Source organism: Liolophura sinensis, chromosome 6 (genome assembly GCF_032854445.1).
Source record: "Liolophura sinensis isolate JHLJ2023 chromosome 6, CUHK_Ljap_v2, whole genome shotgun sequence".
In the NCBI taxonomy this organism is placed as follows: Eukaryota; Metazoa; Mollusca; class Polyplacophora; order Chitonida; family Chitonidae; genus Liolophura; species Liolophura sinensis.
In genome coordinates, this window is record NC_088300.1 from 839,512 (window position 1) to 862,673 (window position 23,162).

Here is a 23,162-nt window from a genome sequence, read left to right on the forward strand (position 1 = left end):
TACCTCACCTCAAACTGTAGCCGTCACCCCTGGAATCTGACTTCACATGGAATGTACTTAAAGGGACGCTACTCTAGATCGGTTTACTGCAATGGGTTGGCGGGGTGCGAGTGGTGGGTGATGCCTTGGGGCATTTTTTTTACTTATTTATTTATTTAAATTTGGTGGGGATGGCGTCTGTTAAGGCAGCAATATTTAATGATCGTTTATGAATTTTAACTGATACAAACTGAATGCTTTGTGCAAAAAAAAAAAAAATGAAAACATAAAAAAAAAATGATTGCAATTTATCTGTCGTGTATGTCAAAGTTTGTACCATAAAACATTGATTTACGATAACATTCATCAGCTGAGGAATAATGCACAGTTACAATAATAGCTAAAGGAGTTCAAATAATACATTGTCAGCATTATATAGTCTCGAAATTATTTTGAATAGTTAAAGCTAACTTAATGATGAAAACTTTGATTTTTGTCTTTCTCCCGACCTATCCCTTTTCTTCTGTTTTTAAATTTCCAATTTAATTTTCTAGTGTAAGTATCTCCAAACCCCATTAAAAAGAAGGAAAATCAAAACTAAGTATCCACACACTTGACATACCAAGGTCAGAATGGCTCTTTGACGAATGGGTCCATCAGAGAGACAGCTTTAGCTTATGAAGGCTAAAGGTGTCGCCTGTAACCCACACTAGACCGGAACTCCAGTTTCAGGACATGACACACATGCGCAGTTTATCCCACGTGGTCAATGATGGCGACCATTGCGCCAACCTCGTACTCCAGAAATGGGGAATATTTAGTTCATTCTAGTGCTGATGGTGTTATAAAAATCTGGGAAACAGAAACGGGCGTTCTTAGACAAGAATACACACCAAGTTCACATCTGTCAGCAGCTTGCACTTGTTTGGTGTGGTGTCCAACGAGGACGTCAGAGGTGATTTCCCACCCTATAATATTAGGTTGTTAGTTGTATTAGTTGTCATAGGCTAAGAAACAGAATTTTATCTTTATTTCCTGTAGTTTACTTATAATCAAAGTAAAAGCACATCTGGCAGACGACGATGGAATGGTACTTAAACACACATGGTCAGGTGAAGTATTACTTGTGACCTGTAATTCAGGTATATCATGGTGTTGTACTGGTAAAGGCACTAGCTAGGTACATCTCTTCCATTGGAGACTAAACCAAGCCAGGTACATGACTGAATACCATCAACGCAAATCACCCGGCTAATAGCTGGAATATGACCTTTTACCCTTTGATTTTGCACTGCCATTGCTACTGTGTATGTGATGTAGTAGTGATGAAATACCTCCCACTTACTTCAAATCAGTCCCTACGATGCTGCCATTTTCACAGTCAACTTCCATGCTTATCCTTCAAAATGGATTTGTTATGCTATTTTAAAATTCTGATATAATCACAACACTTGTGTCCGGCACTGACATCCAGATGATAGTATTTGAGATTCAGTGGCAAGAGGGCATAGATTGACTTGGAAGGAGCGCATCAAAGTGTTGTTCAACCATGGATGGCCATAACCAGTGTCAGAGCGTGTCCCATTTAACCTGATGCAGTTACCTGGCTTGTCAAATATTTAGAGGCTGTCAGACCAGCCATTCCAGTGTCATAACTTATACCTTTTCATTTGGTTGTCATCAGGGCAACCATAATCCTAGAACTGGTTGCTCTGAAATATTTTCACTGGCTCAGAATTTCTTTTTTTGCATCAAAACTCACAAAAGGAATCCAAAACAGCAAAGTTGGACACGAAATTAAAATCTGGCCTTGTAAACTATGAATTAATGCTATTATATTGTCCATATTAGATAGCTGGATAAATCCTTGCTATAAGCCATCTTTTTTAATAATACAACATGACTGTAATTAAACTGTAAAGGGTGGGCCTTTATAGTTTGTCAAAGAGCGCTCTACCATCATTTAACAACCACAAAAGCGTGGCATTCAAATGCAAAACAGAAGTACATTCTCCAAGAACGATGAAATTGTGCCATGCTGTGTTATCGCAAGTGTGTGCGGCAAGATGATGTAGAGTTGGTTAATACCGGCTCCATTAGCACACTTGGTAGATTGTCCGTGGCAGATCCAGGGTCAATCCTGGGTGAAGACACATCTGAGACCTTAAAAGAGGAAGTTGCAACGTGCTTGCCTGGCATTCAGCATGAAGGGGATAGTGCAGCAACTGGATGAGTTGTTCTGAGATTTGAAAAATTGCTGGGACAGTCAACATTTCCCCAAAAATTAGATAATTTGTCAGTTTTATAATAATGTGTTTTTTATACCCTCTTTCAGCGTTGAAAGAAATTGATTCTGCCCGTAAAACAGAAACGTAAATTAGCATGTCCTAATTTGCCAAAGGTTGATGGCTTTCTCGAGGCACAACGGTTTTCTCCTCCCATTAAACTGACTGCAGTTGTATCAACAAAAAGTTCTTGAGCAACAATCAATAAACAAATAAACACCAGAATACCCCAGCTTCCTCCACCAGTGAAAATTGCCAGCAATGTAAAAGTGAAAAATTCTGGAGTATGGCATGTAACAACATTCAGTCTTCTGGATGAGTGAAAATGTTATAGTCCTAGTAAATGTGTCATAAGTTTATGATAAAATGACTTGTTTCAGGAATCCCCTCGAAAAAAGAAGAAAAAAAGAAGTCGTCAAAAGTCGGAAAGTGGCAGTGATGCAGATTTGATAGCTCTGGGTACAACATCTGGTGCGGTTTTACTTTACAGTTACTTAAATGGGGACCTGCAGACTCAACTGGTGAGAATGGTTATCTCCCCTTGAGAAAAATATTGTTATTCGTGGCTTTGTCGTATAATGGTACAGTTTGATGTAATTTGGACTGTTGTACCTTGGCCTTCATAACAAACTTATTGATGTTTTTGTATTATGAATCAAATGATGAACTGACTGATAACATCTTGTCATGTTGAATATAAGCATATACTAATACAATACTTACTAAGTTAATATGCCACATACTTTCACTAATTGTTTGGTTGCTGTAGCATTTTGCACTGATTTGTGTTTGTCTTCTGTGATCTAAATTTTGTGTGATTAATGTAGCACAGATATATCTCAATTGTATGTTGGCTGTGGGATCTTACACTGTCCGGTTTATGTCTGTACTCTGTTTTGTTTGTGATGTCCAGGAGAGCAGTCATGCTGACCGGATCAATGATGTGTGCTGGTCACCGGACGGTGAGGACGTGTTTGCCTGTTCAAATGATCACCATATTACACAGTGGGACGTGTCGTCCACAAAAGTCAAACAGTGAGTGCTTTGCTACATTGTACAAACAGTAGTGAGTGCTTTGCTACATTTTACAAACAGTGAGTGCTTCGCTACATTGTAGCTGTTTCAAATGCTTGAAGCTTTATGATGGCCTACATGTTGTAAGCTCTTCCTTTCAAATCTGACTGATGTATAATGTACACAATCGTTTGGTAGAATTGTCTGTTTTATTTGATGTTAACATGGAATGTGTTTGGTTTATTTATGTACCTGTGTGACTACCTTGCTCTTCCTTGTCACTGTAGTGTCTTGTGTTTTTCTGGTATGATCAGAAGTTCCTCACCGTTTGTTTTCAGCAAGTGGAAGGCAGATAAGGGCATTGTTCATTCAGTTTGTTGTTCACATCAGTACCTTATCTCGGCGGGTCGATCAATCAAGCTGTGGAATTTATCAACAAAAACAGTTGTTCAGGTATGAAGCTGATGCAAAAGTAGCGCTTCCTTTTTTGAGGCTTTTTGTTTTTCCATAGGCTCTAGGCTACCATAAGAATGCAGTCAGTGCCCTAAAAAATTTTCCATGACTTATTTTGGCTGATTCTGAGAATTTTATTGATCATAGACAGGTTTTTTTTTCTCTTTAGCTTTGTTTGGAAGGTATGATGATATCCGTCTGACAAAAATTGAAGTGTTAACAACAAAACACCTTTATTTTCCTCTGAAGATGCACTTTTTGGGCATTTTTGGGGCAATTATAATCAGTCTGTTAGTGAGAATTATTATATAGTGTTAAGGTTGTGTTGAGAACATCAGAACACATTCATTTTAAGTACTCTTGTGACCATAGTCTCCCATGATGTCCACAGTGGCGCTTTCATACTGTAATTCTTGACAGACATAATTCTTGTCATATGCCCTGTACCATAACAAACTACTTTATGTGTGTCATTTCAGACATTCACAGGTCATTCTACAGAAGTTTTTAGGTTGTTACCTGTTCCCAAACTGTTGACAGCGGATGGAGACAGTTCTGCAATAGATAGCTCTTATTTTTTGTCTGCTGCCTTGAATGACCGGTTGATAAATGTGTGGTAAGCAGAAATTTATTTGTTAAATTCTATGAAACTTCCATATTTGTAAATTTATTCAGTAAGTAAGTAGTTCCTTTGTCTCGTAAGAACACAATAGGTGATTTGATGAAATTAGATTATAAAAATTTGCTGGTGTCAAACAACACAGCAATTGGACTGGTTACAGTTTACATACTGTTTAGTTACTTTCAGTTTTGTTCAGTCTCACTGACAGATTCTCTTTTAATTCAGGCATGTTAATCCATCATCAAAAACCAAAAGTGCTGTAGCATCCTTCACATTACCAGATGAACCGTGCATGTTGGATTTGTCCAGATCTTCAGCTGGAGATCAGGTAAGTCTACAAGATGTTGGAGCAGTCAAGGGGACAAAACTCTTCTCTGATTCATGCTGTAGAAAATATGTGTACAGCTGTCCTGTTCATATTTCTCTGTGGGAGCTTTCAATTTTTGATGTTTGCTGTCAGATAATGTCCTGTTCATATTTCTCTCTGGGAATTGTTGATTTTGATGTTTGCTGTCAGATAATGTCCTGTTCATATTTCTCTCTGGGAACTGCCGATTTTGATGTTTGCTGTCAGATAATGTCCTGTTCATATTTCTCTCTGGGAACTGCCGATTTTGATGTTTGCCGTCCGATAATGCCCTGTTCATATTTCTCTCTGGGAACTGCCGATTTTGATGTTTGCTGTCAGATAATGCCCTGTTCATATTTCTCTCTGGGAACTGCCGATTTTGATGTTTGCTGCCCCCTAACCATTCATTTACCATGGTAAACCAATATTGAATGATAAAGTGATCAATATGGACTTCAAGGTGATCAGTATTGACGATAAAGTGATCAGTATAGACTGGTAAGGTGATCAGTATTGACTGATAAGGTGATCAGTATTGACTGGTAAGGTGATCAGTATTGACTGGTAAGGTGATCAGTATTGACGGGTAAAGTGATCAGTATTGACTGGTAAAGTGATCAGTATTGACTGGTAAGGTGATCAGTGTAGACTGATAAGGTGATCAGTATTGACTGGTAAAGTGATCAGTATTGACTGGTAAGGTGATCAGTATAGACTGATAAGGTGATCAGTATTGACTGGTAAAGTGATCAGTATTGACTGGTAAGGTGATCAGTATTGACTGGTAAGGTGATCAGTATTGACGGGTAAGGTGATCAGTATAGACTGATAAGGTGATCAGTATTGACTGGTAAGGTGATCAGTATTGACTGGTAAGGTGATCAGTATTGACGGGTAAGGTGATCAGTATTGACTGGTAAGGTGATCAGTATTAACTGGTAAGGTGATCAGTATTGACGGGTAAGGTGATCAGTATTGACGGGTAAGGTGATCAGTATTGACGGGTAAGGTGATCAGTATTGACGGGTAAGGTGATCAGTATTCACGGGTAAGGTGATCAGTATAGACTGGTAAGGTGATCAGTATTGACGGGTAAGGTGATCAGTATTGACGGGTAAGGTGATCAGTCAAGAAATACACCATAGTTAAGTACGTTACTGTCTGGCTTGTTTACAGCCTATCCTGTTAGCTGTTGTCACCAGAGGAGGCCAGCTTCTGATATTTGAGCACATCCTAAATGGGTGAGTTTGTCTGTACCAGTGCATTGTTTTGCGATCTCTGTTAACCATTGCATTCTACAAGCCTTAAATATACATGTAAATTTGTTGTAGTTTGTAAAGCTTATTTGGCTAGGTAATCCTGTGTGTTTTACACATGTGATAATGTGTATTTTTCTCTGGCCCTGGAAGCGTGGGCCAGTGAGCAAGGTAGTCTAGTTTTAAATACTTGCTGAGTTTAAGCATTGTTTATTCCCTGACTTGTTTGAACGTTACATGGGATATGGCCAGTCCTATGTAAGGATGGTCTTCCTATAGCAGTAAATCATTAAATATTCAGTCCTTCAGAACATTACATTTGGCTATTTTTAATAACATTAAGTCTTATTGAGCATAAATAGTAACACATTGTTATATGTTTCATTTGTTTCAGAACGTTAAAAAGGCCACTGCAGGCCAAGTTCACAATACAGTGTGCGACTCTCGGGGACAAAGATTCGGTGCCTCGCCCCATGACTATCCTGGCTGCTGCACTAGTGAAGGGGACAGAGCCCTCTGTGTTACTGGCCTATGGAAGCTTCCTAAAGCCAACATTTGAGAAAGTGGTCAGTATTGTAAACTAGATTGTGGGCAAATGTGTCTGTACAAAGGTTGCGATAATCCATCTGATACTCCAGGGTCTTTGATACTGCCCTTCTAATGACTTGAAATTGAAATTTGATTGGGTGGACTTTTTATTTTTGCTTCAAGTCTGGGAATTTTTCCAGTACAGTATTTAGATGTATTTTAAAATTGAATAGTGAACAGTTTATTGTGGGAACTGTCCTTAAGGTCCTTAATTCTTCTAATTTTGGGACAGATATTAAAAGTGTTATAAGTAGAATAAAACATTTCTTACCAGCCTTTTGGAAAAGTAAAGATATCAGTATGTTCTGTATTAGATTGTCTAACTATGAGAGAAAAAATAAACTCAGTATCCCTGCTACAATTACATAAAAATATGATAAAATGAGCAGACCAGATGTTCCAAAAATTAAGAGAAGAAATAGGGTATGTTTCAAATTATGTAACCGCTCATCCGTTTGAGAGGCCTCAATGACCATAGTTGGTCAACTCCTGAGTGTTTACACAGTATTATATTTGTTAGGGATCACTTCTCTCCCATCAGTCTGGGGTGCAATCTGTACACCACATGCACCAGTCTGTACACCACATGCACCAGTCTGTACACCACATGCACCAGTCTGTACACCACATGTAGGGAAGTTTTCCAGTAACTTGCCATTGACTGGTGGTTTAACCTGAGTTCCTTAACCTGATTTTTTTCCATCCATAAGGCTGACCAGTATTGTACAATTGAAATATTCTTGTGTAAGGGATAAAACAACAATCAGATACTAAGTTAATAAATACATTAATGTAAAGCATGACTGGATAAGTGTCTACTGTATGTTATAGTGGGCTTACAAGAAAGACAGAATAATAACAAAATCTGTTCATTATTATACTGAAATGTTTGCGTGTATCTTCACATATTGTGGACTTCAAAGTTTGTTCCTTTTATTGACAGGTATGCAATGGACAATCTGACATTTGTTTAGTGCGAGAAGATTCGTTATCCGGTGCCGTAAAGGTGGAAAGCAGTTTATCTAAAGTAAGCTGCTATTTATGTTCTGGTGCATCTTCAAACTATACCTGTCATTTCATCACACCTTCATTTCATCACACCTTCATGGCCCATGCAAAGTGACCTGTCATTTCATCACAGCTTCATGGCCCATGCAAAGTGACTTGTCATTTCATCACACCTTCGTGGCCCATGCAAACTATACCTGTCATTTCATCACACCATGGCCCATGCAAACTATACCTGTCATTTCATCACACTTTCATGGTCCATGCAAACTATACCTGTCATTTTATCACATCTTCATGGCCCATGCAAACTGACCTGACATTTCATCACACCTTCATGACCCATGCAAACTATACCTTTCGTTTCGTCACACCTTCATGGCCCATGCAAAGTGACCTGTCATTTCATCACAGCTTCATGGCCCATGCAAACTGACCTGTCATTTCATAACATCTTCATGGCCCATGCAAACTGACCTGTCATTTCATCACACCTTCAATACCCATGCAAACTATACCTGTCATTTCATCACAGCTTCATGGCCCATGCAATGTGACCTGTCATTTCATCACAGCTTCATGGCCCATGCAAAGTGACCTGTCATTTCATCACACCTTCATGGCCCATGCAAACTATACCTGTCATTTCATCACACCTTCATGGCCCATGCAAACTGACCTGTCATTTCATCACACCTTCATGGCTCATGCAAACTGACCTGTCATTTCATCGCACCTTCATGGCCCATGCAAACTGACCTGAAATGACATCACAACCTAAGCTAATGTAATTCTTTGCATGTGGATGAAACTTAAATTGGTCATTATTAGGGTTTCTCTTGTCAGCCTTGAGTGAAATTGATTTTGAGATAGTTAAGAGAATTTTCATATACTTCTCGCGAGAACAACAGAAAGCGTACTCTTGTAGTGCACAAACATTGGCATAGTGGACATCATGGTAGTGCACAAACATTGGCAAAGTGGACATGATGGTAGTGCACAAACATTGGCACAGTGGACATGATGGTAGTGCACAAACATTGGCACAGTGGACATGATGGTAGTGCACAAACATTGGCACAGTGGACATGATGGTAGTGCACAAACATTGGCATAGTGGACATGATGGTAGTGCACAAACATTGGCATAGTGGACGTCATGGTAGTGCACAAACATTGGCACAGTGGACATCATGGTAGTGCACAAACATTGGCATAGTGGACATCATGGTAGTGCACAAACATTGGCATAGTGGACATCATGGTAGTGCACAAACACTGGCATAGTGGACATGATAGTAGTGCACAAACATTGGCATAGTGGACATGATAGTAGTGCACAAACATTGGCATAGTGGACATCATGGTAGTGCACAAACATTGGCACAGTGGACATCATGGTAGTGCACAAACATTGGCATAGTGGACATGATGGTAGTGCACAAACACTGGCATAGTGGACATGATAGTAGTGCACAAACATTGGCATAGTGGACATGATAGTAGTGCACAAACATTGGCATAGTGGACATGATAGTAGTGCACAAACATTGGCATAGTGGACATGATGGTAGTGCACAAACATTGGCATAGTGGACATGATAGTAGTGCACAAACATTGGCATAGTGGACATCGTGGTAGTGCACAAACATTGGCACAGTGGACATGATGGTAGTGCACAAACATTGGCATAGTGGACATGATAGTAGTGCACAAACACTGGCATAGTGGACATGATAGTAGTGCACAAACATTGGCATAGTGGACATGATAGTAGTGCACAAACATTGGCATAGTGGACATGATAGTAGTGCACAAACATTGGCATAGTGGACATGATAGTAGCGCACAAACATTGGCATAGTGGACATGATAGTAGCGCACAAACATTGGCATAGTGGACATGATAGTGCACAAACATTGGCATAGTGGACATGATAGTAGTGCACAAACATTGGCATAGTGGACATGATAGTAGTGCACAAACACTGGCATAGTGGACATGATAGTAGTGCACAAACACTGGCATAGTGGACATGATAGTAGTGCACAAACATTGGCATAGTAGACATGATAGTAGTGCACAAACATTGGCATAGTGGACATCATGGTAGTGCACAAACATTGGCATAGTGGACATGACAGTAGCGCACAAACATTGGCATAGTGGACATGATGGTAGCGCACAAACATTGGCATAGTGAACATCATGGTAGTGCTCAAACATTGGCATAGTGGACATGATAGTAGTGCACAAACATTGGCACAGTGGACATGATAGTAGTGCACAAACATTGGCAAAGTGGACATCATGGTAGTGCACAAACATTGGCATAGTGGACATGATAGTAGTGCACAAACATTGGCATAGTGGACATGATAGTAGTGCACAAACATTGGCATAGTGGACATGATGGTAGTGCACAAACATTGGCATAGTGGACATGATAGTAGTGCACAAACATTGGCATAGTGGACAGGATGGTAGTGCACAAACATTGGCATAGTGGACATGATAGTAGTGCACAAACATTGGCATAGTGGACATGATAGTAGTGCACAAACATTGGCATAGTGGACGTCATGGTAGTGCACAAACATTGGCATAGTGGACGTCGTGGTAGTGCACAAACATTGGCATAGTGGACATGATAGGAGTGCACAAACATTGGCATAGTGGACATGATAGTAGTGCACAAACATTGGCATAGTGGACGTCATGGTAGTGCACAAACATTGGCATAGTGGACATCGTGGTAGTGCACAAACATTGGCATAGTGGACATGATGGTAGTGCACAAACATTGGCATAGTGGACATCGTGGTAGTGCACAAACATTGGCATAGTGGACATCATGGTAGTGCACAAACATTGGCATAGTGGACATGATGGAAGTGCACTAAACATTGGCATAGTGGGCATGATAGTAGTGCACAAACATTGGCATAGTGGACATCATGGTAGTGCACAAACATTGGCATAGCGGACATGATGGTAGTGCACAAACATTGGCATAGTGGACATGATAGTAGTGCACAAACACTGGCATAGTGGACATGATGATAGTGCACAAACATTGGCATAGTGGACATGATAGTGGTGCACAAACATTGGCATAGTGGATATGATGGTAGTGCACAAACATTTACATAGTGGACATGATGGTAGTGCACAAACATTGGCATAGTGGACATGATGGTAGTGCACAAACATTGGCATAGTGGACATGATAGTAGTGCACAAACATTGGGACAGTGGACATGATGGTAGTGCACAAACATTGGCATAGTGGACATGATGGTAGTGCACAAACATTGGCATAGTGGACATGATGGTAGTGCACAAACATTGGCATAGTGGACATGATAGTAGTGCACAAACATTGGCATAGTGGACATGATGGTAGTGCACAAACATTGGCATAGTGGACATGATAGTAGTGCACAAACATTGGCATAGTGGACATGATAGTAGTGCACAAACATTGGCATAGTGGACATGATAGTAGTGCACAAACATTGGCATAGTGGACATGATAGTAGTGCACAAACATTGGCATAGTGGACATCATGGTAGTGCACAAACATTGGCATAGTGGACATTATTAGTGGATATTATAAGCGATAGGAATTTAGGAATAAATGAAAAATGTCCTCTTGCATTTAAAATTGAAATGGTATTCAGTGGGGAGGTGGCATATTTTTTAATCCTGTGTGGTGGTGCTAGTGTGAAGTAGGACCCAGAGCCATTGTTATGTCTGAACTGAGAATGGAACATTTGATGTCAATAAAGTGTCAATGTCCTGCATCCAGGCATTTGACAGGTGCCCATTGTACATGATATATTATACTTGAGTTTCTTCTAGTCTTTGTTTTCTTAAGTGTAAAGTATGTTCCAGGTGAAAACCCCAGATGTGTCTAAAGAGGTGACAGAGCTTGCCCCAGGTGTGCTTGTCCCGTCACGCCCCACACAAGAGGAACCCAGTGTCTCTGCCAAGAGGAAGAAGAGGAAGCCTTCAGCCTCTGAGGTAAGTACAGCTTTGCTACTACTGCCCTCAAGAGTGTAGTAATGCTGCGGTTATAGGAACTACTGTTGCCCTCAAGAGTGTAGTAATGCTGCTGTTATAGGAACCACGGCTACCCTCAAAAGTGTAGTAATGCTGCTGTTATAGGAACTACTGCTGCCCTCAAGAGTGTAGTAATGCTGCTGTTAAAGGAGCTACTGCTGCCCCCAAGAGTGTAGTAACACTGCTGTTATATCAACTACTGCTGCCTTCAAGAGTGTAGTAACACTGCTTTTATAGGTACTACTGCTGCCCTCAAGAGTGTAGTAATGCTGCTGTTACAGGAACTACTGCTGCCCTCAAGAGTGTAGTAACACTGCTGTTATAGGAACTACCGCTGCCCTCAAGAGTGTAGTAATGCTGCTGTTATAGGAGCTACTGCTGACCTCAAGAGTGTAGTAACACTGCTGTTACAGGAACTACTGCTGCCCTCAAAGAGTGTAGTAATGCCGCTGTTACAGGAACTACTGCTGCCCTCAAGAGTGTAGTAACACTGCTGTTATAGGAACTACTGCTGCCCTCAAGAGTGTAGTAACACTGCTGTTATAGGAACTACTGCTGCCCTCAAGAGTGTAGTAACACTGCTGTTATAGGAACTACTGCTGCCCTCAAGAGTGTAGTAACACTGCTGTTACAGGAACTGCTGCTGCCCTCAAGAGTGTAGTAACACTGCTGTTATAGGTACTACTGCTGCCCTCAAGAGTGTAGTAATGCTGCTGTTACAGGAACTGCTGCTGCCCTCAAGAGTGTAGTAATGCCGCTGTTACAGGAACCATTGCTGCCCTCAAGAGTGTATTTGTAGGAACTACAATGGAGTGTTGTACATCATGTACTAAAGGACATATATAAGAGTAAATATTCCCGCAGTGGTTTGCATTAAACACAAAGCGGCCAGGCTGTTACGTCATGAGAGTAATCAAACACTTTCAGCATGGTGGATCTCAAGGTTGGTTACCTTGTGGAGAAAAGCTGAGTTACTCTACATTCATGGATAAGAAAGTACGATTATCCAGGAATGAACAGTTACGAGATCTTTCTTCCACTTAAACGGTTGCTTTACATAATGAACGATTTCTGTGTTTGGTGGTGGGAGGGAGTGGGGATACAAAGTGTGCTGATAGTACGGGAACTATGTTTTAGCTCTGATTCTTTATGTATGGCAACATGGCTGATATATGCTTGAATCGACAATTCAGATGCAGGTGGTTAAATCTTTGCCTTGATGGCTAGGCCTATATAAGAGACCTAATCGCTCATGTGTCTGTCAAAACTCGTTTCATGTCCAATTTTGAGAGCAACAGTATCATCATAACCCCGTCCTATTTAAACATGTTTGCAGCAACGTAACCGTGATGTCATTTCAAACAAATAAAAAAAACCCATTACATCACAATTAGCGTCAGTGACTGCTCTTTGGTGCCAGCTGAGCTGCATTATTTACATAGAGGAATATGATACGTAACATGGTTAATCTTTCGTGACAATGTTACGTGAAATTTTAGTGCAGCAGCATTAGAGCTTTTAGCCACTGAGAGTTGTATAGATTACTACTGGGTGTGTAATATGATTGACAGTGACTCGGTGTGTGATTCGTTATTCAGGAAAGTAAATCTGAATTGATTGGAGCTTACATATAACCTAGGCAAGTTTGATAGTAGATTATACAATCTCTATCACATTGACACAACTAGGCCTCGAGATATCCGTGTTCGTAATGAGAATGTCACAATTTAATAGACCCACCAGTTCACCTTGCTGTTCATATTTGTGCCTAAGAGAATTGATGATGCTACTCTGCCTTTTCTCACACTGGCAACATTGGTGTATTTGAAATGAAGGCGAAGAATGAAACTGTCAGAAAATGAATTTCACATTGATCAGAAATGAATGGACCCTTCACATGTAACATTCTTCAAGTGTATATCAGTGGAAGGCGCACTTAAGTGGTACAAATTGTCACCCATCACCACTCAAACCACAAACTCGCAAGTGTGGATTCTTGAAAAATAGTCAACTGCACAGACAATAGTGTGACATCACAGCAAACATGTATGTAGTGGAGTCCCTGCCCAGGTTAAATATGGGACGCTGATTGGTTCGTCTTACACGAAGACATCACACGTATTATATAATCTGACAGATGAATATAGGAATAAACGGCTACCGTACATTCCTGACGTAGAAATGACGGTTTTCTGAATACAGTGACGTCACAGCAAGTGTTTAATAGGATGGAATATCACAGGCATACAGTGCAAAGCAAAACGAGAATGGATATTCAGCTGTATCAGAACCGCAGGACGAGGAACGTGACACTGACCCTGACCACGGCGATCAGGATGAAGGCGCCTTGTTGGACTTAACGTAGAGAAGTGACCTGTTTTCTTTAGCATCGTCAGACTTGGTCTTGCAGGCTGTAGAATTAAACTTTTTCCTCAGCACAGCAGAAGGCTCAAGCTTCTGTTCGTAACTGATAGCTTTAGCAACACTGTTAAGCTCCTCAAAACCATCTGCCTGAAAATGTGCAGAGCACAGCAACAACCACTTCGAGGGTCCATTCCACACTTGTGTATTCTTGACGGATTTAGTCCATTTTTTTTTTTTTTTTTTTTTTTTGCAGCTTTTTCATCATTTGGCCACTTTAAAAGGTGCACACTGTCAGCTGTACTATTATAACATCTAGCTGCGACATAAAGTCTAGACATTCTCTTGAAATGTCACAAAACTGCCAGAAACGGGCAACATATAGCTCTGACACTTATGGAAAAAACAATATGGCGACTGGTTTCTCTGCGATGATATCACACCTTGAGCGACCATGAAGGGAAGGGAGTGGTCTTTATTATGTAATATGTCAACAAGTAGTCCGAATACGTGAATAAAGTTCTTGTGGAATTAATGCAAAAAATGTTTCCTTAAATCTTCTATAAAGCCTTTTGAGATGATGTAAAAGTAAACATGAAGGGATGCAAATCATGTACTAGGTTTAAAAAAAAAAAAAAAAAAAAAACCCAAAAGATGGTGATTTTTCCAGTGTAAGCCCCGTTGTGTTGACATTCACATGGAATGGCACTCAACATTATCTGTGCTATGACGAAGACCCACCCTGCCCTGGCTCTGTCAGAGACTTCACAGCCAGTGTATTGGGCAGTGGGCAAGGGTACAAGCTGTTACGGCTGGACACTCTCTGCCCTTGATCCGGGGACTTTCCCTAAAGCCTCTCAGATTCACAAGGAATCAGTCTGTTGCTTCAATAGTGAGTCATGAAGAAACCACCATACACTTAAGAGTGGAGACACAGTGCCTTATATACCCAACACATTTGTCCGTGCCTCATTGAAGGGCCAGCCTAATTTGCATATTTTGTTGCAATCAGAATGAAAGCGGTTGAGATGAATTCTGTTGTTGCTGATACCATACAGGAGCATGAAAGTAACATATGCACATGTAATTTACAAGTTTTTAATGCATGTTAAGGGTTTTTTTTGTATGGTGTTACTTTGATTTTGATGCTTTTTCTCCAATTTTTACAATAATCTCCCTTGGTCAGCTGGTTACAGATTTCCAGTTGATGAGCTGAAGTCAGAAACTTTCTGCAGTTCTACAGTTTATTTTATAAAATCTGTTCTTTTATTACAAGACCTCCCCAGGTTGTTTAGTTGAAGTGTCTGTTATTTTCACATAAAACATTGTTGGATTTTTAAAAAAATCTTTATCTTTATATTTTGTGGTTACCTCCCCTTGGTGATATATTAATTATCGGGCATCATTTTAAAAATTTTACTAGATTTGGTTTGTTAGTCTTTAGTAAGTTAGGTTTGCGCCATATGTCCATTACCTGTACTAGTATCTGGTGTGGATATTTCCATATTTGTTTTAAGAAAGAAGATAAAAGTTAAGCGGAGCAAAGCACTAAAACAGGTTTATGGTTTTGGATTGAAATTTCTAGGTTTCATTGAATACCATTCATTGCAAGTTACCGAAAATTGCAGAAGCACAGAGCCATCAAGTTGTATCCATAAATCTGCTACAGTGTTTGATTTCTAACTATTGTTATTAATATTAGTTTTCGTCGTCATTGTTTTCCTTTAACCATAATGCATTGGATACTTTTCTGTTAGCAGATGACAATGGAAGATCGTTTAAATGCTATCAGTATTGACCAATCACCTGGAAAGGCTGGGACAGCCCCTCCTAAAGCCGATGCCCTAGCACTACTCTTAACGCAAGGTCTTCAGAGCCAGGATAAACTGATCGTTAATGTAAGTTTTCAGATGTGAAAATGTTCTTCATTGTTATGATCTTCTGTCTTGGATATCTGGCAGGAAATTGAAATGGTTGATGACAGGTAGCAAGTATCATACTTCAGTGATACACTTTGGAATTATGTCTTAAGTACCCGTTGATATGCAACTTTTTTGCGTTGGAAATTTTTGTGTTGATGTTTGGATGTCCTTCATTTGTAACGCTTTGTCACATGATACTTGTTTCTTCTCCAGAACGTGTTACAAATTAGAAATGACATGATAATAAGGAACACAGTGAAGAGACTTCCTGCTCCTATGGTTATCCCCCTTGTTAAGGAACTCTCACAGAGAATACAAGGCCATGCTCAAAGGTAAATATGTACATATGGCAATTGGATGAAAACATGAGTACATTTCGAAAAAATGCTTTTTATTAAAGAGAAATTTTCCCTCCAAATCATGTCAGCCAGTTTGTTCTTATAGTTCCCTGTGAATTTTTTGCTATGTGTCTGTTAAGGTTGTGAAAAGCTATTTCTGCAGCTGCATTTGAGAGGCTTGTGTAACTTGCATGAAAATCAGTGTAGAATTATAAAAGGGAAATTTTGGAACAGTTTCACTTCCTGCTTCAGATGGATTTAGTTATGTATGTATCTGTGTTAATTCTGTATTCTGGTTTGGAAATTACTGAATGAAATACAATCAAGTTAGGTCCATTTTGTGTTCTCATGTGTACTCAGTAAAAGATGATTGGAAACACATCTGTTTGACAAACTGTACTAATGCAGATTATCTTCATCTGCCCACAAATGATTGGCGTGTCCCAAACTGTAATAATTCTGACTGCTAAATAAAGTGATGTGTGCGTGTGTTTTGTAGTGGTCACACACTGCTGAAGTGGATCAAGACATTATTGACCATCCACACCTCTTATCTCATGACAGTGAGTAACATTTTGTCACATGGTATTTGATTGCTTTGATCATGTCAACTGCTGAAAATGGTGAGAGATATGAATTTAGTTGGTTTTTTAAATGGGATATATGAATTTCTCACTAGTGTCAAACGTGCTGGCAGTTGTCGGGTTGAAACTATGTTACAAAGGATTACAGTCCACTTTTAAAAGTATTCCTGCTGACAGATGTAAAGAGAATTCATTACATGATCAAGGCAGTAATGTTGAAATACTTAGTGCCAGACTGACAAGGTCAAAGTTTCACCAGTTTTTAACGGATGAGACTGCCGATGATGTGAGCTCAAATTTAAGATTTACAGTTTGTTTCTGAAAATTGCCTGTTTCCTGATTTTACTGTCATAATTAAGTTGCCTCGTGCCAGTGACTATGTTGACGCTTACACAATGTAATTGACTGAAGGTGTATGATACAAGGTCGTGTTTTATGTGTGTACAGTTTCCCGAGCTGGTGGACAAGTTCAGTGGGATGTATGAGATGATGACGAGTCGGGTGACCATGTTCTCTAACCTGTCACGGCTTCAGGGAAAACTTAACCTAGTTCTCTCACAGGTAAATACTTCAGGCGTCTCACCACTGAGTATGAGAATCACAGAATACATGCCTTAGTGCCACCTGGGGCCTGCTGTTTAAGGTGTTTGTGGGTACTTGACAACGTCAGATCATGAACTGGTGTGTCCCATCTTCCGTCAGCCTGACTGTCATTATGTAATTGAAGTAATCTTCAAGGGCACAAAACACCACCAAAAAAATTACAAATTCCTGATGTGAGGGTCTCGTAGCTTATTGATATAACAAGGATGTAGACTTCCATCTGTGCTACTGTAATATTTGAATTGATTCATGTAACACAGTAGCATGAAGGATTTGCCAAGTTGTCCCCAGTAGGTCCAATGTTGATATACTGTGGAAATGTGAGGCAAGGCTTCATGGTTGATCTCTTTGATGTGACAGTCCAGTGGAGACTACTACAAGTAGCCCCTCTGACAGGACCAGCATAAGACTAGAGCCCAAATAAACGAACAACACAACTTAAGGGGTCAACTCTATCCAGAGTGAATCCCAACTGTTGAACTGGCTGTAGTTTGGTTTTGTTGTGGTTGGTTTCCAGTCTGGTAATGTTTCAGTTGTGGTTGGTTTCCAGTCTGGTAATGTTTCAGTTGTGGTTGGTTTCAAGTCTGGTAATGTTTCAGATCAAATCCCAGGATCAGGAAGGAGAAGACACGACAACACAACAGGCTCTTCTCGTCTATGAGGATAGTAAGTGCACATTCTCTGCATTCAGGTTCACAGCTTGTGTGGGACCTCTGTGGCCGAGGGGGCCAGCACGTTGCAGTCACCCAGGAGCCTTTCACCTATGTGGACGCAGCTCATACTGGCTTCCTCTCCAGCCGTGTGGGGGAAGCTCTGCCTGCAACCTGTGGATGGTCGTGGGCTTCCTCCTGGCTCTGCCAATTTCCTCCCACCATTTTGCTGGCCGCTGCTGTATAAGTGAAATATTCTTGAGTATGGCGTAATACACCAGTCAGATAAATGAATCACAACTTGTGCTTCGAAAGGAGATAAAACGGGGAAAAAAAGCAAACTGTCATAGGAGTCACCAGTAGGCTGTCAGGGTGGCCCTGGTGTGTCCTACTTGCAATAGCTCCTGTTACAGTTGGCTTAAAAGATCTTTTTGGTGACTGAAAGCAAATAGGTGCAACTGGGAGCATACGATCAGACACTTTTTAATCACCAACAACTGCTGCTCGTAGTTGAATATGTTCTACTTTTCTGAGACTTGCAGCATCCAGTTGTACCCAGTTGCGTCGATCTACGCGTGTTTACCTTCCAGTGATGCATCACGTGTTCATCATATGCGTGAGATACACTATGAAAATGGCGACCACCAAGGAGACCCATGAGGCAGAAAATAAGTCATCAATATTTGGAGGCTTAGCCTGAACTTGTATGACCTCTCTTGGAAGGCACAGATAAAGCATATGATATACATTGTTATGAAAGAGAGGGCTACAATTAGAACAAATTGTTATGTTTGTCTATCTTTTCACTGAATAGGGGTATAAAGTGAAAATTTGAACATTAGGACAAGAAAATTTTCCAAGAAACCTTAAAATTTCGAAAGGAGAGACAGCTTAGGTATATTAGACATTGTATCAATGACCATGTACAAGAGCCCACCATCATAAACAGGTCACATGATGTCACGTTGCTAAGTATCTGCTCACAGTTGCCAGTCGTACGTGCACCGAATCTCATCAGAAGCTGCCAGTTGCTCACAATCGTAAGGTTTTGTCAAACTTTTTGACGTAAGTTCAACTGTGTTGAGTTGTACCCAGTTGCTTACGATCACAAGTGGACCTACGCTCTGCTTTAAATACTTGCATACATTAAACAAAAGTTACTGCTCATCTGCAGATTGTTGACTTTTGGCCAATAATCAATTTTCATTCAAGACATTCATTACTCACTGGAGATAATCGGTTGCATGCTGTTGTTGTTGTAGATTCCTCAGATGATGAGGGTGAAGTCATTACTCACTGGAGATAATCGGTTGCATGCTGTTGTTGTTGTAGATTCCTCAGATGATGAGGGTGAAGTCATTACTCACTGGAGATAATCGGTTGCATGCTGTTGTTGTAGATTCCTCAGATGATGAGGGTGAAGTCATTACTCACTGGAGATAATCGGTTGCATGCTGTTGTTGTTGTAGATTCCTCAGATGATGAGGGTGAAGTCATTACTCACTGGAGATAATCGGTTGCATGCTGTTGTTGTTGTAGATTCCTCAGATGATGAGGGTGAAGTAGCGCTTGATGACCTGATGGCCATTCATTCAGAATCTGAGGTAAGCCTCACAAGGTTTTTACAAAAGTTCACTGCTGTTTATCCAGTGTTTATTTCCTGGCTCTTCTTCATCTCTGTTCTATATACATGTTTTGTTGAGCATGTCCTTGAACACCGGTGTACACTATATGACGTAAAATTTTGCCCACAAAGTTCATTTTTAGAGGCAAATAAATGTGGGGAAATATTATTTCTGGTGCTGAGACTTTTCCAGGTGAATATCATTCTGTGCCCCATGCAATCCTCAAAACTTTTTCTAAACTCAAATAGAACTCATTTGAGTTAGTCATGGACGAAAACTGAAATAGAACTCATTTGAGTTAGTCATGGACGAAATTTTTGATCATTTAGTGTATTTATGATTTGGTTAGGTGGGGGTGGGGTGGGGCGGGGGCGGGGGGCGAAGTAGTAACTGTTTTTTCTGCTTATCTTGCATCAGTGTGGAACCTGGTATCTCTACCTTTAGGTCATGGTTGTGCAAGTTCATATTCAAATCCATTCTCATCACCGTCTGTAGGAAAACAAAGTTACTGGACTTGGCACAATTCTTGGATTGTATCCCAGTTGGTCTTAGTTGGTATACTCAAGATAACTAACTTCTGGTTCTCACAGGATAACTGGGAGGACCTGTCTGATATGGAAGCTGTAGATGGCGGTGACGATAATGGCAAAGACATGGAGGAGGAGGATGACTGAGATGCGAGCTGTTAGCCTGTGGGTATAGAGGATTTGCTTCCTTCACATCTGTATCAGACTGTCTCAGTGTAAAATACGCTCATGCTTAGGCTGAGAACCAAAAGGGAAGTAAATGGCGTTTATCCTCAAAATGGCAGCCATTGCTCTCAAGCCTGCAGGCATGTGGCTAGATGCTAAAGTTAAGGTTAACGCCATACATTTGCCTGGACGGATGAGGCCTGCGATTTACATGTTAGTGTGGCTTGGCATAAAAGCTGTGCAGGCAGATTCCAGGGGTATAGGTGTGAAGACTCCCAACACCAGGCATCTGGCACATGGTGTGTAGAGGCACTCAGGAAGAGCAACGGAAGCATACCCCTGCGTTACCTGCAGTCTGGGTTAAAGTACTCGTGCACAGACCCAGATGCAATCTGTAGGATTCAACATTGTGTCCAACGGTTACCTGAAGGTAGAGCTGTATGCTGGAGTGCTGGAGCGCTGGTCACGTAGTGGCATACTGCTGTTACAAATGGATTGAACGTTATGCCGCAGTGTAAATCTGTAACAGGATTTGCATGGTGAAGTACAGGCAGCCTGTTCGTGGATGGCCAGAATAAAGCGTTGTAAATCAGCGTGCCACATGTACAGCATGACCACAGTAATCGTGTGTCATCTCATTAACCCTAACCCAGAGTCCTAAATATCATGCCATTTTGTTGAATAGCCTTCAGAAATTCAGCTGAAATTTTCACACCAGAATTACTCTCTCCACTTTAAAAAAAAGTGTTGATGTGATAAATGGTCATTTTGTACTGTTGATGGGGGGAGGATGGCAGTTGCGTCTGCACCCTGGTTCAGAGGTTGTGTTACAAAGGAATGGAACAGTTGTTGCACTGCCTGTCAGTATAGGGTTATACTTCTGAGTTATGAAAGCAGTTTAACTCGAGGGTAATGTGAAGAATTGCAGCCAGGTGGTCTTTGCAAGATGCCTGACTGGAAATATTCTTGCTTTCTGATCATTATTCTGTCTTCAAATGCAGATGGCTGAACATGCCAGTTTACCACCATTGTAGCAGGGCTTGGAGTATGAATTCTAGTAAATCTGTGAAATATTAGAGGACAGCATGTAGCTGCAGTATATGCCAGACTTTGTGATGACCTCTGGTGGCTAATTTTTGTATAGATATTAAAGAGATCAGATTCTGAAATATGTAAATGGATTGATTTAATCTGGTTTGACATCTTTTTGTTGTAAGCCCTTAAAATGAAGTCTATTGAAAACAAACAAACTCTGTTGCTGATAAGGCTTTAACACTACCAGCGTTTTCTCCAGACATGGTCGTTCAAGCAAGCATGTTTAGTTCTTAACGCATATTGGCAAGATACAAAGATTGTTCCAGGTGGGGATGTGTTTGTATTTATCAAACTTTGCAAAACTTGATACCGTTATTCAGAGAAATATACTTGCATGTAAAGATATGGTCTTCAATCCAAAATAATTACTACACAACCACTGGTTTTCTTCATTAAATGCAAAAGTTGAACGTTTTATTACACTGATGTTTATTTTGAACATACAATTAAATAAAAGCTGTACACGTTGAGGAAGGATAAATATCTTATTTCGACCATGAATCATGTTATTTTATTACATGGGTAAAAATCCTATGTAGCAGACATTTTACCATGATTAAAATGGCATATATAAATACATATAAAATGCGTGTTTTTTTGTCTCTGTGTCTGACACCAGGATGTCACATCTTGGTTATTGGTCCAGTTCTTCACCCGTATAATGCAAAGCAAACTTCCTGTTTGTTGAAATCAGTGTCTTCATACGTGCACTTAGTCTGACATCTGTTGAAACAACTCCAAAAACATATGAGGGCTGAAAGCAAATAGCCAAGTTGCCATTTTCTGTACTCCAGTTAAAGACAGTGGTTTCCTGGACTGCTCTTAGGCCATCAGAAGTCACCCACTGACATAAGAATTGCACTCCCTACTTTAATGAGATGCAAAATCCTGCTTGTCAAGGAGTCTGGGAACAAAAGAATCTGACAACATGCAAATCTCTGTATGAAGCATGAATCTAGAATCTGACAACATGCAAATCTCTGTATGAATCTAGAATTTGACAACATGCAAATCTCTGTATAAAGCATGCATTTGCATAACATAAATGTCACACTTTACTACAGCTCTCTTCCTGATGATAACCATGTGTTCAGATTGACAGGAATTTTCAAATGTTATGCACAGATAGTTTTCAGCACAGATAATTTTGAGCACACATTGAACTATATTGTTTTTTTTTCTGTCGGATAAGCATTATCCTGATAATTTGACTCAGTAAGCCACATGCTGTAGTTTGAGAACACTATCTTCTGAGCGCTCTGAACAAATTAATAACAGCGATAATGGCTTCTGGAACAATAAAATTGATATCTAAAGTACAATATCTGAAAGAGTTCAAAAACAATACTGAGCTAGTTGAAGCACAAATAGTAGCCTGAATTAGATGTCTCTTGTGAGGAGAGCCAGATGTGGATGTAGCAGCCTGAATTAGATGTCTCTTGTGAGGAGAGCCAGATGTGGATGTAGCAGCCTGAATTATATGTCTCTTGTGAGGAGAGCCAGATGTGGATGTAGCAGCCTGAATTAGATGTCTCTTGTGAGGAGAGCCAGATGTGGATGTAGCAGCCTGAATTAGATGTCTCTTGTGAGGAGAGCCAGATGTGGATGTAGCAGCCTGAATTAGATGTCTCTTGTGAGGAGAGCCAGATGTGGATGCACAATAATTGTAC

General features: G+C 40.3%; 1 protein-coding gene across 2 annotated transcripts; it reads left to right on the top strand.

The window, feature by feature from the left end:
* The first annotated feature begins 751 nt into the window (after nt 1–751).
* Nucleotides 752–22,998, top strand: LOC135466793 (WD repeat-containing protein 43-like). Of its 2 annotated transcripts, none has more exons than XM_064744483.1 (17): nt 752–934; nt 2,645–2,785; nt 3,178–3,299; nt 3,617–3,731; nt 4,211–4,347; nt 4,579–4,681; nt 5,879–5,943; nt 6,353–6,524; nt 7,490–7,573; nt 11,455–11,583; nt 15,741–15,881; nt 16,119–16,237; nt 16,743–16,806; nt 17,275–17,388; nt 18,030–18,096; nt 19,620–19,684; nt 20,296–22,998. In XM_064744483.1, exons 1-17 carry the CDS (start codon nt 752–754, stop codon nt 20,377–20,379), a joined length of 1,905 nt encoding a protein of 634 aa, XP_064600553.1. In that variant the 3' UTR covers nt 20,380–22,998. The 2 variants fall into 2 exon arrangements, with proteins under 2 accessions (XP_064600553.1, XP_064600554.1); XM_064744484.1 differs by having other exon boundaries at nt 15,744–15,881.
* The last annotated feature ends 164 nt before the right edge of the window (nt 22,999–23,162 follow it).

What these genes read in the sequence shown, in the direction of transcription:
- LOC135466793 (XM_064744483.1), top strand. Translation starts at nt 752, where the DNA reads ATGGCGACCATTGCGCCAACCTCGTACTCCAGAAATGGGGAATATTTA. An exon ending in GACCGGTTGATAAATGTGTG is followed by an intron (nt 4,348 to 4,578) that starts GTAAGCAGAAAT and finishes CTTTTAATTCAG; the next exon opens with GCATGTTAATCCATCATCAA. An exon ending in GATCTTCAGCTGGAGATCAG is followed by an intron (nt 4,682 to 5,878) that starts GTAAGTCTACAA and finishes GCTTGTTTACAG; the next exon opens with CCTATCCTGTTAGCTGTTGT.